Raw genomic sequence first — 22,170 nt, 5'->3', positions numbered from 1 at the left:
AAATGGGAAAACTCTGCTATTACTCGGTTGACAAGCTTATGTGATCTAGTGTGCTTTCAGAATTTATAAAAAAAACTATATTACCGGTTATTCTGTATGGTTGTGAAACTTGCACTCTCACATTCAGAGACGAACAGAGATTAAGAGTGTTCGAGACTAAAGTGCTTAGGAATATATTTGTGGCTAAGAGGGATCAAGTTACAGGTTATTGGAGAAAGTTACACAACGCAGAACTCCATCCATTGTATTATTCGCCTAACGCAATTAGGAACATTAACTCCAGACGTTTGAGATGAGCAATCCAGAAATGTGTTAGTTGCGAGGCCGGAGGGAAAAAGACCTTTTGGGAAGCCGAGACGTAAATAGGAGGACAATATTAAAATGGATTTGAGGGAGTTGGAGTATGATAGTAGAGACTGGATTAATCTTGCTCAGGATAGGGTCCGATGGCCGGCTTATGTGAAGGCGGCAATGAACCTCCGGATTCTCTAACAGACATTTGTAAGTAAGGGGAGTGTATACAGGGTGCAAGGTGTATATGTGTCATTATTTTAAGTGATGATTATTCATGTCATATGGAAGAAAAATGTCCTCACAATTTTTTTCTATTTGCATTATTTAACTAATTATTATTAAAGTTTACATTATTGGACCTTTGGCAACGTTGGATGGGGAGAAGCGGATTTACAAGTACACAGTACAGCTCAAGCGGGTACAGACATACTGGTACAAAACAGATGCTCTGTTCTAATGCAGGGGCGGACCAAGACAACTGTTGTTTACATAAAACGAGCAGCAAATAGAAACTTTCAATCTCATTAATAGAACATTAAGGTAAATTTCTGTTTTATTTAACAATATTGTTCCATTCTTTTACTGCAAGTCTAAAATATAAACAATAATGGTTTACTGCACAGAATCACACCAGCTTTTTTTTACTAATACAAAATTTTAATCTCTCCCGCTTCCGTAAAGCAGTATCATTTTTAAAGAAATTTCTGGTTGTGTGATTTTCGAAAAGGGGTAAGAAACTCCCATTTCTAATATTCGTTGAGAAACTGTTACAAGCGTTCGCCGATTAGGTAACCTTCTTTGCGGAAAACATTGACGGTACAATCTCCTTTACACACTTGAATTACGACGACATTCTCCATAAATTAATATCATATCATGATATTCCTGAAGTGTGAATGACATTGTAAGTTGTTTATCAAATATCTGTACTGAACTGACACAGTGTGGCTTTGACCATGGCAGAGCAAGGTTGTCTGGTGTACGCGAGCGTCGGAGATTGAGTACAGTGTCGAGTCGTTTGGTCGCATAATAAACAACAGGGCATATAATTTCTTACATATATAGTGCTTTTGCGTTCATATATTTATTTTATAAGTTTTTTTTTCGAGTGACATATAGACAGTGCAACGAACAATTTGAACAGAACATGGTTACTATACGTCGTGTCAACACGATAAAAGTGCAATTTGAAGCAAGTGCCCCGCGCCCTACGGCGATGGAATTACATGTGTGGATACAACAAACTCTGAACATAAACACAGATCAAGTAGACATGTTGCAGCTGAACATGCAAGAAAAGTCGTTGTATTTAAAAGTGATATCGCCAACTGTGTATGAGAAGATAGTGCAAAAACATGAAGGTGAAACAAAGTTTAAATACGGCAACGATGAACAAACACAAATTAAAATTAGTCAAGCTGATTATCCGGCTATAACAGTCAGAGTATTTAACCTTCCTCCCGAGGTGCCGAACTCGATGGTAACGACAGCTTTGACTAGGTATGGTGTTATTCATTCAGTGAGAAACGAACAATGTAGTACAGCATTCCCATTTCCTGTAAATAACATTATCCGTGCTTTAAAGATGGAAGTGAAACAAAATATATATATTAGTCAACCAATTTTATGTTTTGTGTGCCATGAACCTTATCACAAAAAAGAAGACTGCCCAAGAAGGAAGACAACTTTATCAGTGAGTGTTCAGTCACAGAAAATGTTATTGAGTGATATTGTTATGGGGAGATCTTCACAAGGACCATCTACATCAAAAGAAGAGCGGACGATGACACGGCCCGTGGAGCGCGACGCAACGGTGGAGGACGACACAGATACTTCTTCCGAGACAGCAGAGGTCACAAACGTAGTGACCGAGAGGACGGAGTATCCTATGTTGGAGACAGACCGGACAGAGGATACAACAGCAGAGGAGGTCAACACAGATGGACGAAATGCAGCTCCGGAGTTAATGGAAACAACAGTAATCCCGCCAGAATCGAAGTCACCCTCGCAGTTTGGAGATACATCACTCGAGGTACTTCACAATTAGAAGAACCAACGGAAACTCCATCGAAAAAACTAAAACCTACAACACAACAGGAAAATTCAAGGGACCCACGACTGCGAAGTCGAGAAGTGGGGCCCAGTAATGCAGCCACAGATAAAAACTCGCCACATATAAATCCGAGTAGTAAAACAAAGAATAGTCCAACAAGACCACATCCATATGCAATATATGGACGTACCAAAGAGAGCAACAAGAAAGAGGGTGGTGAAGGGAAATCGACTCAGAAAGGGAATATAAACACTACCACCACTGTCGAGGGTATCACTGATTTATACATGTTAGATGTGTAGGATGTGTGTATGTCTCCGGTCTTGTTCGTTAATGTTTACAGCTTTTAGATTTTCCATTCGATGGTAATATTACGAAAATACGCTACTTTAAATGTCAATTCTATACAAGGGAAACACAAACAACAGTTACTCAAAGAGAACAACAAGAAAGACGGTGTTGAAGCAAAATCGACCCATAAAGGACATAACTTATAAACATTACCACCACTGTTGAGGTTATTACAGACTTGGACATGTTTAAATGTGTAGGATGTATGGACGTCCGCGGTCTTGATTGTTTATGTCTACAGGTTCTGGATCCTTCATTCGATAGTAATATTACGCAAATACGCTATTTTAAAAGTCAATTTATGCAAGGGAAACACAAACAACAGTTACTCAAAGAGAGAAACAAGAAAGACGGTGTTAAAGCAAAATCGACTCACAAAAGACATATAAACATTACCACACCTGTTGAGATTATTACAGACTTGGACATGATAAATGTGTAGGATGTATGTACGTCCGTGGTCTTTTGTTTATGTCTACAGCTTTCTGGCTTTTCCATTCGATGGTAATATTACATAAATACGCTAACTTAAATGTCAACTGTTTACAAGGGAAACACAAACAACAGTTACTCAAAGAGAGCAACAAGAAAGAGGGTGATGAAGCAAAATCGACGCAGAAACGACATATAAACTTTATTACCATTGTTGACGTAATTACAGACTTGGACATGTTAAAGGTGTAGGATGTATGTACGTCTGCAGTCTTGTTTGTTTATTATTACAGCCTTCTGGTTTTTCTATTCGATGGTGATATTACGCAAATACGCTACTTTAAATGTCAATTGTATACAATGGAAACACAAACAACGGTTACTCAAAGACAGCAACAAGAAAGACGGTGTTTAAGCAAAATCAACTCAGAAAGGACATATAAACTTTACCACCAATGTTGAGGTTATTACATACTTGGACATGTTAAATGTGTAGGATGTATGTACGTCCGCGGTCTTGTTTGTTTATTCTTACAGCCTTTTTGCTTTTCTATTCGATGGTAATATTACGCAAATATGCCACTTTAAATGTTAATTCTATACAAGGGAAGCACAAACAACAGTTACTTAATGCATTCATTAGGCAAAATGATATCGACGTGCTTTTATTGTAAGAAGTAAACAATGATAATTTTTATTTTTTGGGTCCTCAATATGAATATTTTGCAAACACCAGTGAGAACAATCGTGGTACTACAATTATTTATCGTGCGGGGATGAATATTGAGCAAGTGGAAACACATCCTAGCGGCAGAGTTATATCCATGAGTCTCAATAATACACAATTTATAAACGTTCATCTGCCTTCGGGAACCAACTTTCGTCAGGAGAGAGAAAATTTTATTAGTAAAGAAATTCCGTTCTACCCGTGTCACCGATACAATCGATTACTTATAGGTGGAGATTGGAATTGTGTATTACACGCAAAAGACCAGACAGGCAAATATAATCCATCGCCAGCATTATAAAATTTAACAAGAGAACTACAGTTAATGGATACTTGGGAACTCCTTCATGGTAATGATGTAGAGTATACTTTCTGTCGACATAATGTTTCGTCCAGATTAGATCGATTTTATATCACGCGACCGCATTCAACAGATGTATACAGAATACAAGTGATACCTACACCTTTTCCGGATCATGATTGTGTCTGTCTTTCCATGCAGACAGATACACAACTTCCCCTCTATGGGAAAAGTTACTGGAAAATTTAATGACTCTTTATTGTTTATACAGGAGTACAGAGACCAATTTGTTCAACATTTCGAAAATTTAAACAGAAGGTTCAGAAATTCAAAATTAAATATAATGGAAAAATTGATGAAAATAATAAAGCCAGGTTTGAAATCCTTTTATCATGCTGCAGGGATTCAGCGAGCTCAGGAAATGAGAGAAACTTGGAATTTTTACTACCAGATGTTAGCGGAACTGTATGAGACACAACAAAAAGGAGGGAAATAAATGGAAAGACATCGTGGAAACTAAGTTGAAAATCTGTGAGATGCACAAAAAACTGATGCATGGCGTGATGGTTAGGGCCCGTGTACCGACGATACACGAAGAAGAGCGCTGTGCGCTATACCACCTGATAAAAGAAAAACGGAAGAGTAGAACCAAATATATAGAACAGCTTCGCACTGCCGAAGGGAAGATTATGAATACTTCGAAAGAGTGCATCAAAGAAGCTGAAGAATTTTTTACCTCACTCTATGCTGCGTCTCCAACATCACAGAACGAAACTGAAGACATTATGAAAAGTGTGAGCAGACATCTAAGTCTACAACAACAACAGGATCTCCAGTCGCCAATAACTGAAGAAGAAATTCGTTCAGCATTAGAAGGTGCGCCCAAGAACACTGCGCCTGGTCCTGATGGATTAACCTATCAAGTATACAAGAACCATTGGCGCTTAATTAAGGAATATTTGATAGAGCTGATGAATTATATTTTAGATACTGGTTCAGTTATCGATGGTTTCAGTGATGGTGTAGTGACTCTAATTCCGAAAACGACTAACCCAACTACAGTGTCGGAGTATCGACCTATTACCTTGCTCAACATAGATTACAAGCTATTCATGAAGGTACTAGCTAATAGATTGAATCCGGCATTTCGGGATATATTTGAAATTGGTCAGACATGCGGTGTTCCACAAAAATCCATGATCCATAATCTTTCCACAATTCGCGACACAGTGCTGCATTTTGAAGAACATCATGACGATAAGGGAGCATTACTCTCAGTGGACTTCAATAAGGCGTTTGATGGGTTAATCATCTGTACTTACAACGTGTCATGGAATGTTTCTGCATACCAGACAAAATTATTAGCGTTATCAAAAACATATACAGAACTGCGCATTCCAGGATTCAAGTTAATGGATTCTTTACGCAACGAATCCCCATTCAAGCGTCCGTACGCCAAGGATGTTCGTTGTCGATGTTCCTGTTTGCACTTAGTGTGGAACTACTTATTCACATGGCACATCAGAATTTAAATTCGGGACAACGAATAACGTATCCATTATTGACGAGTGTACGCAGATGAAGTACTCTTTCTTCTTCGCGATATAGATGATTGTGTGACATTGCCACATATTTTGGAAACATACAGTGCAAACTCCTGTGCACAATTGAACACACAGAAGTCTTTCTTGATACCCTTGGGTAGCTGGCCTGACGTTCTTACCTTTAATGAGATCACTACTGTACGGCAAGCGAAGATTCTAGGAATGACAGTTTGGAATTCCTTCGAGGAGATGGTTGAAATCAACTGGACAAAGACAACTGCCTTCACAAGAGTGATACTGTTCCAACAGATACACAGAAATCTAAATCTTTTTGAAAGGGTGTGGCATGTTAATATTTTTTGTTTGTCCAAACTGTGGTACTTAGCACAAATTCTTCCACTTCCAATTAAATATTCTACAGTCTTGAACGAGCAGTCAGCTTTTATATTTGAAAAGGTTACTTTTATAAATTAAGTGAAGCACAACTGGTATTGCCGAAAGGTAAAGGAGGACTGCAATTGATAGCAGTGAAGGAAAAATGTCAAGCACTGATAACACGGAACATTATACGTGGACAACGAGGAGAAAGTGATCCCATGGATAACGAATTCTAGAAACGACACATTCCGCTATTGTGTAGCAGAAAATCCCCGCTACCACAAGCGATACAACGTTTATGGCAGATAATAGAATCATATCCTCCAGACTCATTACATCGGACACAAAACAACAAACAAAACTGATTTATAAATACATCATGAAGAACAGTCTTCATTCTCCACGTATTGTGGAACAATTTCCGAATCAACGCTGGCATAAAATCTGGCACAATATACATCTGGCCAATATTCCTACGGCATGGCAGACAACAGTTTATTGCTATATCAATCAAATTATACCGACGGAAGAAAGGAAACACCTACACCATCTGACGGACTCGCCTACATGTAAAACATGCGGTTTCTTAGACACATTGAAACACCGCATAACTAATTGTGAAACTGCAAAAACGACTTAAGACGGAGCAAAAAACCTATTGGAGCAAATATGGCCTATGTCAGAACTGAATGACCGGCATCAAACCTTATTTTTAATGGATCCTCCAACAGACAATGCGGTATTCGTAAAAGCTTGGCTTGCCGCAGGTTTTTTGCATTACCAACTCACGGCTTCATCCCATACGATGGAGGAATTTGTGAAAATATTAACAACAGAACGAAAAAATTTTGAGCAAAAGTGCAGCGGCAGATATTCCCAGAATTGTCAAGAACTACAATTATTGCACCTTTAAAATATGTATATATGTTATGAACTGTTGCATGAGTGTATCATACGTTGTTCCTATTATTTTCGTTCCTTTTAGTGTAAGTCTATACATGGGGTGATTGAATAAGTAAGGTCTTGTCTGACAAGAAAAGGAAATGATCAAGTATTTATTACTCATTTGGGTGATGTCTAGGAGTACAGGATTCGGTTCGTATCTGTGGTGTGATGGAGAAGTGTTAACATATATGGTAAAGTTGCTTGGTTCAAAGACTTTGGTCTAGAAACAGTGACAACTTTAGGTGTGAACTTGTATAATAAATATATGTATATTTTCACATACTGACAACCAACTGGTAGTTTTGTAACTTAGGAGATTGACGACTACATCCTTAAAGAGAGGCTGTAATAGGTTAAAAAAAACTGCCATCCGCTCGGCAGGAGACCTATGGACAGAGAGCTTAAACTCAGCTGATCAGTACGTCTGTGCAGACTGCTGTCAGCAGCATGAATCCTGCTGCACATGTTGCCACGTCTCTCACGCTACATTATTAACAAATATAATTATACTGTATTATAATTTAATTTCACGAAAACCTAATAGAACACACAAATATTTATTTAAACTAATATTAACTCTTTGCTAACTATACCTACTGATGCAATTGTTTTCGTAATTTTACTAACGATATAAGCAGTATAACACAAATCAAATAAGGAAAGAAATTTTTTTCTGGAAAAACTATTAAGTTTTGACCCTATGTTGTATGAATATTTTTTGATACTGTAGGCCGTCCCCCAGCCACCGGCGTGGCTCAGTCTGTTAAGGCGCTTGCCTGCCGGTCTGAAGTTGCTCTCGGGCGCAGGTTCGATCCTCGCTTGGGCTGATTACCTGGTTGGGTTTTTTCCGAGGTTTTTCCCAACCGTAAGGTGAATACCAGGTAATCTATGGCGAATCCTCGGTCTCATCTCGCCAAATACCATCTCGTTACCACCAATCTCATCGACGCTAAATAACCTCGTAGTTTATACAGTGTCGTTAAATAATCAACTAAAAAAATAGACCGTCCCCGAAGACTGTGAAAAGGACGGCACTTATACCCCTTACACTCTGTATAGTAGCACACAGTGGACCTTAAATTGCCTCAGTGTTCAAGGGATATCTATTACAAAATAATACACTTATATATATATATATATATATATATATATATATATATATATATATATATTAGAAATTTAATTTACTTATGATGGAGGTGAGCCCTTTGATATTAATGTTCTCAATGATGATCCATTAAAATGCTTACCCATTTAATGAAGTGTCCGGTATTCTTAATCTGTGTCGAGACACGAATTTTTAGTTTGGAAAATTCTACAAATGTGGCTTTATTCGGATAGGAAAGTAACATGTTGCCCTGTGCACTGCGAGTAAAGGATTCTGCCTCCTCGTTTTTGTGAGCTTCATATATTCCATCACGATGAAAACTATGGAGACTTGTAATAAAGTGGAAAAAAGTATGAGTTTTTACAAATTGATATTGCATATCAAGTAAGTACTGATAATTGAGAAATAGTTATTGACTTTAATGTAAATTCCTCAGCATTAGAAAACCACGAAGTGTATTTCTTGTCTACGTACAGGCCTAAATAAGCAGTGAAAGGCTCTGGTAACAGGTGTGGTATGTAGTAGACTTTCGAGAACGGGTCAAAACATCGAGAACAGAGAAATATTTGTGAAGTAGGCTGCACCACAGTTCAGATAGATTTACAACTCTACGCTGTGTGAATCTGACATAGTTCTCTCGTTAATATAATTTCATGTATAGTATAGATTTAGTTACTGCTTCAAGTTTAACCTTGGCAGGGAAGTTACACTGTTTGTAAGTTATGTCAGAAATGAATAAAAAACTGAACTTACGTAAACGAGATAAAATAAAGAAATGCTGGATACACAGAACTGAAGGGAGATGGATGGATGCATGCATATGTCTGTGGATCGAGTGCAGTCTCTCCGACTTGGACAATCATTGCACACAATGGTCCAAAACAAGCCTAAGTGCAAATATTCGTCCGGGTCTGACCCTGACAAAGTTAAGCCAATGTTTGTAGTAAGGGTGAGTGAGTCAGTGGAATTCTGACTTAACATAATAATGCGACTGTCTTAGAGAACTATCTTCTTTTCTCTTATGTCACGATATACATTATTTCTTACGGAACTACCCAATTAAACGATAGTACTATGTATTAGTTACTATTAGAAAGATAAGCTGACATGTTAATATTAACTGATATTGGAAATCTCTTTCTATAATATAGAACACAATGTTATTGCATTATCATCATTTACATATCCGATCAGACTAGTTCACTTGCTCGAATTAGATGTATTGGTGAATAAAATCGTATTAAAGTTATAAATGAAATATGTAATACATTTAAAATTGTGAATCACACAATCACAAAATCTTAAGTATTTAATCATAATATCTGATACAATAAATATAACTTTATTCGTTCTAATTCTCTTTTCTCTCTTTTGCGTTCTTGCGTGCTTCTGTCTGCAGCTTAGCAGCCATGCAGCAATTAATTATTTTAGAATTTTGTATGTCATCCAATTAATCTCTTTTTACCTCACTTATTTGAAATTAATTTGGTGTTCAGTGATTATAGTTAGACCTAACCTATGTTTAGAGCTAGTAGATTTTCGCAATCACAATAAAAGTGAAATGTGCCCAAATGCATTCAAAATTAGTAATTGTATGCTTCAGAGCATGTTATATGTACCTATTATTTTATTTCTTTAATCCGCGGTAAAATATAAAATTGAGCACAAAATGCCAATTGTATGTGCTTCTGCGAAATATGAGCATGATTACAATTTATGACATATTTTATGGATCAGGATATACCTGTACGTAACGTTCTTACATTTTTTCAAATACTTTGATCACTCCTCTACATTAACTTTTACAGTAGGAATAACAGAGAAATGTGACGTACCTGATAATCTTATTTTTGCTATCTGTAACCTTACATCGAGTTTTCAACTAGTACAGTATGTCCGGTGCTGATGATTGGATATTGGATGCCTATTCGATCTCCTTAGATCCAGTGTTCATTGACAAACAAGTTGTATGTGATAGAGGATGATTGTGATTTAGTAACAGGATAAGATGAATCGCAATAAAGCCATCATTAACAAAGGTTGGGTAATTATAGGTGTTGGCATTTTTATGCCACTGATTGCAATATTTTCACGTGAAAATTGTGTAATAAAAGGTTCGCTTTGGGAAAAAAGACATATTACAGGAAGTTATAAAGAGCAATAAGCACATATGACAGAAAGAAAACTTCAATTTATAAACCACAGAAGAATAACTTGGCTACGTTCTTGGAACTCTAAAATAAAGCAATGAAACATGTTGAAAAAAAATGACTATATTGAAGCCACGATCTCTCTTGTTTAGCTGGTTCATGCCTTAAGAACTGCTTCTTAATGTTCACAAATTCATTTCAGGTCTGTTTCTTTGCTTACTTATTATTTGAAACAACTTAAACTGAAAAATGTAGAAAATGCACCTTTTCACTACGGTACCATAAAAGTTTCTACAAAAATTACCATCCCAGAACGCTACAGAATGCTAAATTATAACATTAAAAGTGCTATAAAATGGTAAATTTTATTTTTAATAAGTTGTTAAATACTACTATCTCTACCTGTGATGAGATTTCCTTATTCTGCGGTTGTCTTTCAGAATATCATTTACACTACTTCGAAATGTCATATATTCATTTGTTAATTAAAATCCAACGTCGATTTTGACGAAGGAAAACTATGTACTTAATAATGGGATTTTACAAAAAGCAATCTGTGTTTCTCAATATTACTAAGATTTACGTATCTTTGTGTACAGTCCAAGCTTCTCTCATTTCTAATATGAAGAGTAGAGAATTAAAATGACTTATATGTCAATTGTTTGGTAATTTCATGTTCATTTGGCTTTACTGCATCCTAGGCGATGCATTTATTAAGGAATCGTAATTATAACACATTTAGTAAGAAAATACGTACCCTTGAAGTGAGTTTGGAGCTTAAAACAGCTTTTATTAACGCTATGAGGATTTCAGCACAAGAAGGCGCATTGATGATGTGAACTGCTTTCAATCGACTGTTAAACGCTTTCTGGAAAAAAAAACGCATTATTAAAATCAAGTCGTTTGTATTTGTTGTGTAAGCAAGCAGTCACTATACTAGTAATTACGGGGTTAATGTGTCTAACTGCGAAGCCAGCGGTTCCATGTTCGATTCCCAGTGAGGACGAGTTGCTTGGGTGAGGTTTTTTCGGCGTTTTTCCCTCACTCCTATGGATGAATATATCCGGTAACTTTATCAGGCGATTGGAACCCCACTCATTTTCGCCACTTCCTTTCCTCCCCCATCGTCCTTTCTCATCATCCCGTTTCTGATTTTTCAGATCATTCTACCGGCGGCCTCTCGACCGGCCTCCGTGGAATGTAGTTCTGCATTGTTGGATGGCTTCCGCAATGGCATCTGAGGCGGACCTAGTCGGGGAAGAGTTTCGTCTCGGGCCGAAGGGGGTCTTGGGAGAATTTTCGCGAAGCAGGAATGGTATATGAATTCTGTCGCCTGTAGGGACCGGTCGTTAAGGGAGTCATGTGGTTAGGACGGTGCGCTTACAGGATCTGTGCCTTTCAACTCATATCGAGGGTTAGCGCAATAGATCTAAATAGGTCGCAGTGCTGGGCCATCCGTGCTCCCCCTCAGTTAAATTCCAATTCCATTCAGTTCATACAGGGAAAATTCCATCTACAGTAGGCCTACATATACGCCTACATAGTATGTCATTTGAGTTTCTAGTTTCCGAAGGCAAAATCATGATATCCTTTTAGAGCCTATTCTTCCTTGATTTTTTATTTTTTTGATTGGGTTATTTTGCGACGCTGTATCAACATCTAGGTTATTTAGCGTCTGAATGAATTGAAGGTGATAATGCCGGTGAAATGAGTCCGGGGTCCAGCATCGTAAGTTACGCAGCATTTGCTCGTATTGGGTTGAGGGAAAACTCCGGAATAAACCTCAACCAGATAACTTTTCCCGACCGGGATTCGAACCCGGGCCACCTGGTTTCGCAGCCAGACGCGCTGACCGTTACTCCACAGGTGTGGACTTCTTCCTTGAAAATGAAGGAAAAGTGATACTAAAATCCTTATACAAGATGCATGAACAATAGTATGTAAACGAGAAGCTTATAATGTTTCGTACGTAAGACTTTGAAACATTAACAATCTTACTCTAATCTAAGTATCTTACAAATTCTGATTTGCAACATATTTCCTTACATCCAAGTAATATGGAATGTGTGACATTAAACTGAATAAATAATAATAATAATAATAATAATAATAATATAACAGTAATAATAATAAGAATAAAAATTAATGAGGAAGTAAATAAACCAAAATAAATAGATAAATAAGTAAGTAAATAAACAGATCGAAAATTCATAACAAATAATATGAAAATTAAAATATTCAATAAAATAAAATTATTGACAAGTGTACACATACCGTACCAATAAATTAAAATATTGGATTCATAAATGAAACGCAACCTATTATATGCCGCATAGAGCTAGATATACTACAATCTTTTGTTTTCAATTTCGGAACGGAAAAGTATTTAATATTTTCCTACAATACAGCTTACTTCACTGGCATCGAAGATAAAACGGATTTGGAAGCAGAACTTTGCAATAACCATATCAACTATTCATAATTTTATGAACTATAGAAAATGTGATGTGACTGTCCCGAAACAACTTACAAATGGAAACATAAAAATGAGGTCTAGAATATGCAGTGGTTCAAGAATTTGTATTCCGTTGGAGGGATGAGTTTCCGAAGGTGATTGTGAACTGTGATGAGACGTCAGTAACCAGGGGACAGTGTATTGAGTGAAGGTTTTCATTCATATCTGGGACATAATTAAACATTTAAGTATGTGCAGACGAAGAAATAATGACTGTTTTGTTTGGGGGCATTAGTCGAGTGATATTTAGAATACAGTCGAGGTATTGTGAATAGCAAGTATGAAGCTTACTTTCTAGGAACACACACGAAGTCAGACGACGTCGAATGCAAAGAAGAGAGATTCGTCCTCTTCAATATAGCCTTCGTTCTCACTACGCCCGTACCAGCGTCTAATAGTGCAATGTTTTTGACTTTTAGACTGGGAGATCATGCAGCATTCCTCTCACAGCCCAGTTCTCGAACCTTCAGGTTATCATATAATTTTGTATTCTCAAAGGTGCTTTAAAATATTTAAATTTGACGAGATTGATCAAGTTAAAATAAAGGGTGCGTCAGAAAGAACGGATGGATTTCAAACTATCGATACTCAGCAAGGGGAGGGATAGAGTGGACGGGACCGCGACTGTTAAGTCAGCGAGAGAATGCAGTTTCAGTTGAGAACAAGAGTGGTCTGGCGTACGACGTGCGTTCATTGCAGAGACATTTTAAAAAAATGAAGAGTCTGTGATCGCCATTCAAGACTCATTTCGAGATCGGACATCACGCTAGGATTCCAAGTCGGAATACAATTTTGCAGTGAGTGGCTTCATTTCGTACTACAGGTTCAACATTAAAGAATAAATCACCTGGACGACCACGGAGCGCGTGTACACCTGCAAACGTGGAGAGAGTAAGACAATCGGTTGTCCGGACACCTCAACGATCAGCCCGCAAACATGCCACTGCACTGAGATTGTCCGAGGCTACGGTAAGACGCATTTTGTATTTAGACCTTAATTTTCACAATTTTTAAGTTGACAACTGTGCAACAACTTAATGCAGGAGATTGGGAGACCCGTGTTGATTATTGTTGGCGTATTATCACGAACGTGACTCCTACCATCGTTCTGTTGACCAGTGACGAAGCCCATTTTCACCCGTCCGGCTGTGTTAATAAACATAATTTCCGTTACTGGGCAGGAACCAATACTAATGAATTGCACGAGAAATCTCTTCACAGTGAGAGAGTTACGGTTTGGTGTGCTGTAGCAGAATTTGGTGTTTGGGGGCCTTACTTTTTTTTAGGATGACGACGGCCGTACATTAACCATTACAGGTGCTCGTTACGTCAAAAATTTTCCTGCAATCAAGTTTGAACAAGCTTACTGTTGATGCTGAGGACATTTGGTTTCAACAAGATGCAGCTACTCCTCACATCGCGCGTCAAACAATGGCGACATTTCTTGGCCTGCACGTTCGCCAGATCTCGCGCCCTGCGACTTCTTTCTTTGGGGCCATTGGAAGGTGGAAGCTTATAAACATCGACCACATACACTGGACGAATTGAAGACGGAGATTCGTAAAGAAATCGCGGCAATCCCACCAGCTATGACTGTGAAAGTGATGGCGAACTTCAGAAAACGCCTCAATGCCTGTATCGAAAGCCAAGGATATCATATGGATGATGTTGTATTTCATAAACAAACTGCATGTATTGGTGAGTCCGTTGATAATAATAAATTTTTGATTTGATGAATCCTTACAATTTTGTTGCCCTCTGAAATCTATCCATTCTTTCTGTTGCACCCTGTAGAAGTGCAAAATTTTAATTTGTTGTTGTCGCGAATCCAATAATGCCCGGTTCGTAATCACCAGTCATTAATAAAGACTCTCCATTGCTCATCAATATTTGCATATCTTGTAGTGCATAATTATGTTCTCCTTCACTCTTGCGAGTTCTTCAATTGAAGTTCGTGTAATATACTGTAGAACTCAATATTATCGTTCAGATCTTCAAACAAATTGCACTACGCGCTCGAAAATGCGGATCGCCTTTTCTATTACATGAATTGGTGCATAGTGATAAGTACAGGCCAGCGTTTGGTCACTGAATGAAGAAAGCAGGTTAGCTGTGCTATGGTGCATAAATGATAGTACATTCACATGTTCGTTATTGTCAGCGCAGATATAGTAGAAGATTACACAAAGTAACATGATTAGGTGTCGATTGTTATCTGATAGAAAGTTACTTTTCTTTGTCGACCTGTATAAGAAATTGAAACATGCAACTACATAAACACAGAACTCATTTCGCTTCACTCGATTCGATTGCAATATTAGTAAAGCTTTGCATGTTTCAGTGGACGAGGATCATGCCTATACATACATTTTATGTACTTCTCGTGAAACTGAAAAATGTTTGCCGAACTACAAACATTGAATATCCTAAAGAAGGAGAATATTTTTGTTCGAAATTTTTAAAATGTACTTAATCATTCATTGTAATGGATTTAAACAGAAAAATGATGACTGTCGTAATCGTAAAATTTATTGTTTTTCATAATTCAAAAGAGATTATGGAAATTTATTATTGTGGAATTTTGCAGTGTCTGTGTTACAATTACAATTTACTATATGGACTTACTTTCTTTTAAAATTATAAACAATCATGAATGTTTTATTTAAAGAATAATGATAATTTCCTAAATCAGTAATTTTCTGACTAATACACGAATTTTTTCGTGAGCTGACTGTACATGTTTATACATAACCAGTATCAGTATTTGCGTCCTTGCCGCATCGTTCGTTACTCAAAACAGTGGAGAGCATAGGTATGTGTTCGCTGAAATTGTAGTTCAATGCGACGAAAGATTGGACTCTATTGGTAAGGTTCTGTTTCTTGCATATGATACAGACACATCAGTCTGCTAACTATTTTTTTAGCGAATTTTCTAACGAATGTACGAGAATAGCACTGCTGTGTTTTCAAAACGTAGCCTCTGTGTTAAAACTTGTGTGTTTGTAGGGTGTTTTATACAACACCGACCCCATATTCTCAAATTTATTCACTAACTTATATTTTACCTGCATCGCAGACGGACGAGTTTTCGGAAATTTCGCGATAAACTCAGTGCAGACCCGACGAGCCGATTCATACTTATAATATGTCTTGCACACAAACACTGTTTTTACTAGTATGAAATAGCTTTGTCTCACGAAAATACACTCAACAACAATCACACAAAATTTTGTACACCACGCGCTGGGCGTGTCGAACGTGATGGGGAATCGGGGAGCAGTGTGTTCGGCAGACAGTAGACTACCGTCGATTGGTTCACATGTCATACGTCGATAAACCAAACCAATACCAACTATGGACATTATGATAACCTCCAAATATGGCGTCACAGAGTATTATGTTAGCATGAACCATTGAACACAATTTCTTGATTAACTTACGACCACATGGGTAGCTTATGATAATACCATTTTTTACATATTTAGTATGTTGTGACTTCTGGCAAACAGTGAACTCAAAAATACAAATTCTTGATAATTTTATTTTCACGCGTGTTGCTTATTATAATACTGTGGCACCCGTCTGGAATGTTCTGGTCGCGTCAGGGAGTTGCGCGTGCATCTAGCGAGAAGGAAGGCAGAAGGAAGGATACTCAACTGACGAAATATAACCGCACTACACTGATAATAATCAAAATCATAGTGCTAACGTGCTAAATATGATATTTGGTAGTAGTTTACTTTATTCCACGTGCAACTGTTTCCTTTCAAGGAGCTTTCTGTTCCTCTCATGTCTGATTTCGACTGGATGTGAAATTGTAGAAAGAATAAATGAAACTATATAGAATTTACAACCAATGAACTGTTGAATAAATAAATGAGGGTAAAAGCTTTAATGTACTCCTATGGACTGCTACAGGAGTCAACCTACAGCAAACGCAGGATATTTCGAGATATATGCGATCATGACAAAGAGAGTATTCTGGTGGAATAAGGCAATCTGATTGCCGCTTGAGGCGAGAGAAAGAGACAATTAAATGGTGATGGTAAAGGAGAATGGAGCTTATGTGCACTCTTTTGTCGAAAATAAATTCACAATAGAATTAATATTTTTAAATATAAATAAATTAAATTTCTTCTACAATATATTGTACTGTTATTATAAGCCAAAATGTTTACCTATGAATTTCATATTTTCAGGAGGCTGGTATATACTTACAATCTCAGCTTTAACAGGAAATTATTTCGATGGACTCTTGCAGTAGCTCTACGTTCCGTACGAAATATTTAGCCGAAATTCACACATGCAAAATAGTTTTCATCGGTAATTTAAATTAATGTTTAACCTGTTTTTCTTATCATGAAATAATTATTTCAAGACTTGTGACCTTCAAATAAATATCGCTATAAATATTCGTTGAGCTCAATTAAATTATCGGAAAACTATCAGGACTTGTGATATTACTGATATAATTTTGAATGTTTGGGATATTTCATTTATTAGTATGGCTGTATCTCCCTGAATATTAAATTTATTTTCAGGTGAGCTTCACAATTCAGAAGAATATGAGCTATATTCTCTTTTGTCTGCTTGCTAATTCGTCAAATGTAACGTCGTACGCACAAATCAATATTTCCTGAACTGACTTCAGTTATAACTGCCCTATCTCTACCAAGGAAAGTTTCTCAAGTTGAATGAAATGTATATTAAGAAATGAGTACACATACTGTACATTATGAATATTTTATACGAAAATTTCGAAAACCTCTTTTAGAGATGTGTCCACGTGTAAGTATTCTAATATTTGTTCTCCAAGATGTATAGCAAAAAATTGAGAAATAAATTAGGTTGTAAATAATGCACTCGAATGAACCTTTTTGTTTTGATATTACTTGTAGTGGCTCTGTTCTTCGTTAACAAAGAGAAGTCACATGCATCATTCTTTACACAAGAGAAGAACCCGACTAGAAACTTTTACAGAGACGTTATTATGACGTGAGGCGAGAAAACGGCGAATTACTAGCAGCTCGGTCTACTAGCCTATGCGTGGACTATTAATGCTGCGCCGTATTAGACATTAATTCGCCATATGGCATTCGCTGTAGTCACAAGTCATGTTACAAAAGTATTGATTCTTTAGGTGTACAAAGATAGTATATAAAATTTAGTGATTATTGTGTATTTAGATAATGCCTATCAACAATTTCTCATTGCGTGAACGTGAGTGTATGTACAATACATGCATAAAAGGCAGAAGGTCGTGTGTGAAAACAAGACGTAAATTTCGAATAAACTTTCCAAGATAGGGATTTTAGCAAAAATTGTCATTCTATAAATGAACTAAAAGATTATATACGAGAAGAAATCGAGGCTATCAATGATGTGGAACTCAGAGTGTTTTTCATTTGTTTATCAAAAGATGTTAGTTATGTATGGCGGAAAAGGAGGGCCATTTTCAGCAAAGACTGAGAACATGGTAAGTCCAAATGATTGAACATTTAGTGTTAGTACTGTTATGTACTGTAGAAGTTCCGGAGAAATGGATACGCGCTCGCCGAAAACCTCGTTAACATGGGCCATGAATCCCAGCCGTTTTCTCGCCTAACGTCATAATAATGTCTATGCAGGTCAAAATTTAAATAAATCATCCATTATGATAATGAGGAATGCGTAATCAATTATTCTGATAACACTGAACAACAAATTTTTACTTTTTGTCTTGCTGCGAAATAAAAATAGGTGAATATTATTAATATGTGTGCCATAAATCTGAATTAAAAATCCAAATTGCCCCATCACGTAACAATTTCCGGGGAAAATGAATTTAATTTTTTATATAAAAAACTTCTTGTTTTTTTTTTTAATTTTTCACTGCTACTTGTAAAATTACAACACACTAGAGATTAAAAATGCCTCATAATACTTGAAAAACGTGTACTGGATACAAGAATTATGTTAAATAGTTTAAAACACAACAACAATAAAAATATTTCATGCGTAAAATGAGAAAAATCTCGGAATATGAACTTACATTTAAAAGAATTTTCTGGATTACTTCTGTTTATAACTAGACCCGGGGCTGTATTTTACAAGGAGCCAACAATAGACTGCAAGCATGCTGGATACTGATCTTTCTTCATATCGCCTTTGCATTTCAGATAATTCTTGATGAAATCTTTTCCCATGCTCGTCGCGTATCGCTCCAAGGTTAGGAGAAAAGAAATCCAAATGAAAATGTAAAAAGTGTTTTTTGAGAGACATATTACACCCCATTTTCTCTTATGTACTTGACATGGTTTCCACAACAAGTTCTATGTAGTTGTCTGCCCTAGAATTTCCAAGGAAATTTGAGCAAACATCTTTGAAAGCGCGACATGCCATTTTTCTGTAACGGAAAGTTTTTCCTCAAACAAAGAGTCAGTCATAACTTTGTGAAATTGTGGACCGATGAAAATGTTCTCTTTTAAATTGCCTTCACTCAAACTGGTAAACTTTTCTTTTACATACTGAAAACTACACGCTTGTTTTTTAATTGCGTAGACCTCACTTTGAACTGTTATGAAATTAACTGAATAGAAGGAACCAATATTTGCCTGTTTATTACAAGTACAAAAGAACATGCCTACAACCATAAGAAACCGGAAATAAGTTATAAACTCATAAAATGCATAAGATTTTGTTTTGGTTTACAACCCCCAACCCGCGCCAGATGTTTCCTGGGAAAGCTCTTATCGAAAAGTGAAATCATAGTATACCCTAAAAACCTTAAGTGATAGGAAGAAAAGATACGCATTTTCGGATTCATTGCACAACGAACCACAAGGGACACATGTTTTAAGTCAGAGCAAAGTTCTTGGTGCTCAGAGTAATTATACTTTTCTGTTTGCTAACAGTATTTGAACATGAGAAATATGCTCGAACACAGATTGTAGATCTAATTGCTGAGTAGGCAAAAAGTATCTTACCATAAGACAGACTTCACCTTTCTTCAATGTAGTCAACTTTACTTTAGAAGCATGTTCAAGTGTATAATTTTCCAGATCAAGTATAACTATATCTGTGAAGGAGTAATCTTCGCTCATTCTGACTTCAGTTGTCATTAAACACAATCTAAATAGATCTTCATGCAGATTATTAATTGCATCCTTAGTTAGATATTTAATCACAGTAACTCGGTCTTCTTCAGGTGTTAGCTCTGGCATTGGAAAGCAACAACTGTAACAACAAAAATTATTTGTTTATTACTTGATAATAATTTCACTATGATCTCAGTCAGCAACAACAAGATCGTCACAAGTCTACATATCATTTAAATTTTTTTTTCAACCCTTAAATATTGGATAACATTTTAATCCATGCTATAATTTTATAATTGTAATGTAACAGTCTAACATAAAAGAAATTGGTAGGAAAATACTGTAATAGATTTAAGGTAGTAAATTACAGAATAATACACAACAAAATATTATAATATTAAGAGCACAGCGTTAATTGTTTTCTTTGCAGTCCGTCACGGTTTAAGAAATACCAGTATAAAGAATCTTCTAATATTGGATTTCTTGGACGGTAAATTTAACCTAAAAATTAATTGTTTTAAGTAATGTAAGAGTCTAATATGAAATCATATCACAGTCTAGTATATATAGTCACGACGCTCAATACGTAGGAATATGCATCTACAGATAGTTGCTAACAATTAGGATCGCTACTATTGCCTCATCACAGACAATGCGAAATAGTACCTGCATAGTGTATTGTTCCTAGCACCCTCATTTTTTTTACAATTTTATTTTATTGTAACAGTTTTTTTTTATTATTAAAACAGATACAGAACAAAGGCTCCATAAAATTATTTCAGAGGTAACTTAAACCCAAATAAAGATGTCATTCTACAAAACAATTCTACAAAAAGCATTATGGTAACAAGCATTCTGAAAATTAAATTTTTGATCTTAAATACCTTGTAAAAAATTCTCAACACAGCATTCCAAAGTGAACCCGAGACATCAGTAAATCAATGTTCTCTCTTCAAACTCAATTTTACATATCTAATCGTTTTAGAAAGATCAGAAATTTGACACTAAACATAATATCAATAATATTTTATCTTTCTTACAACATTATCTCAAACATCATGTAAACTGAAACAGTTTCAAAAAGTGATCTTAAAATTTCGCCACGCAACACATTATGTGAAACTGAATTCCTACAAGTTCAGAATTATTTTTTACATTCCTAAACTGTATTGCAAGAGCATACTACATTGCTATTCTAGATGACCAACGCAATCTGAGAGTATAATTCTTTCAAAACTTATCGTCAATAACCTCAGTTAACTTCATCGCTTGGTCTTTTCAATCTAATTCATCTTCAGAGTCAAAATATACCATATAGTTTCAATGGTTAACAGAATTAAAGTTCTATGCTATTAACTCTAAAAATAAGATCAACACCAACATCACCATACATATCACAATCACCATCCTTACTAACGTAGAAGTCACATTAACCACCACTAACATTGCCAATACCATCACAGTAACCACTATAACCATGCCAGCACAATGGTCGCTCCTGTTTGTCACTACATTATTAAAGTCACTACCATCATGTTCAATAATACAATACAGACAATATTAGTATTAACTGTGTCCAATAACTTCCAATACAGCATTCTTTATAGGCCTACCATCATCATAAACTCCAATACCACCACCATTGCTATTTCCACCTACAGTGTGAAATTCAATGCTATCATATTAAATAAAAATATAGATATTTATGATCGTCAGATGTAACACAAGTATTATAAACACAGGAACAGCAATACAAAGCAGAGAAAATCAACACTAAGAATACATAACACAAGAAATAATAAGAAACATAAACAAGAACACAAACCAATAATAAGAAAGCAAGAATACAAAACAATAAACACTCTGAAATCTAAGTAAGATCAACATAACCTGACTTTTGTCAATGCCGAAAAAGAAAATTGCACAATAATTATGAACAAACAGGACATAGACAACAAAATCGAGACGTCCTTCATAGACAACAACATCAAACAACTAAAAAATGTCACCCCAACACAATATCACAAAATAGTAAAGTATACAATAAAGTAAAACAAACACATAATGCCCAAAAAACAGTGCAGTCTGATTTCCCCTAGGAAATTATGATACGATGCATTGGATTTCAAATTCGGATTGAGTGCAGACGAATTAGTGAGAACGATCAGTTTTATTTCAAAGGAAGGTGAAAAGTTAAATTTATTCTTTAGTGTTGTTAAATTTCTTTTTCACTATTTTCGTATAAAACAAATAATTACTCACCTGACTATAGAGACATAAGAAAGCATTATTCTTT

The 22,170-nt window shown here is 36.1% G+C and overlaps 1 protein-coding gene across 3 annotated transcripts in view; it reads right to left on the bottom strand.

Annotated features, from left to right (window-relative positions):
• The window catches only part of LOC138711796 (alpha-tocopherol transfer protein-like), a 46,634-nt gene that overhangs the window by 12,735 nt on the left and 11,729 nt on the right, over positions 1 to 22,170 (bottom strand). For all 3 annotated transcript variants that reach the window (XR_011335459.1, XM_069843029.1, XM_069843028.1), the window contains exons 4-5: positions 19,764 to 20,013; positions 11,041 to 11,151 (exon numbers count right to left, since the gene is read on the bottom strand). Coding sequence is in view for 2 of the 3 variants with exons in the window: in XM_069843029.1 (XP_069699130.1) it covers positions 11,041 to 11,151; positions 19,764 to 20,013 (361 nt within the window). In the remaining variant the exon portion in view is untranslated. The remainder of the gene's footprint in view (positions 1 to 11,040; positions 11,152 to 19,763; positions 20,014 to 22,170) is intronic.

Source organism: Periplaneta americana, chromosome 13 (genome assembly GCF_040183065.1).
Source record: "Periplaneta americana isolate PAMFEO1 chromosome 13, P.americana_PAMFEO1_priV1, whole genome shotgun sequence".
Classification (NCBI taxonomy): Eukaryota; Metazoa; Arthropoda; class Insecta; order Blattodea; family Blattidae; genus Periplaneta; species Periplaneta americana.
The sequence above is the reverse complement of the archived record's forward strand: the minus strand, read 5'-3'. Positions and strand labels throughout refer to the sequence as shown.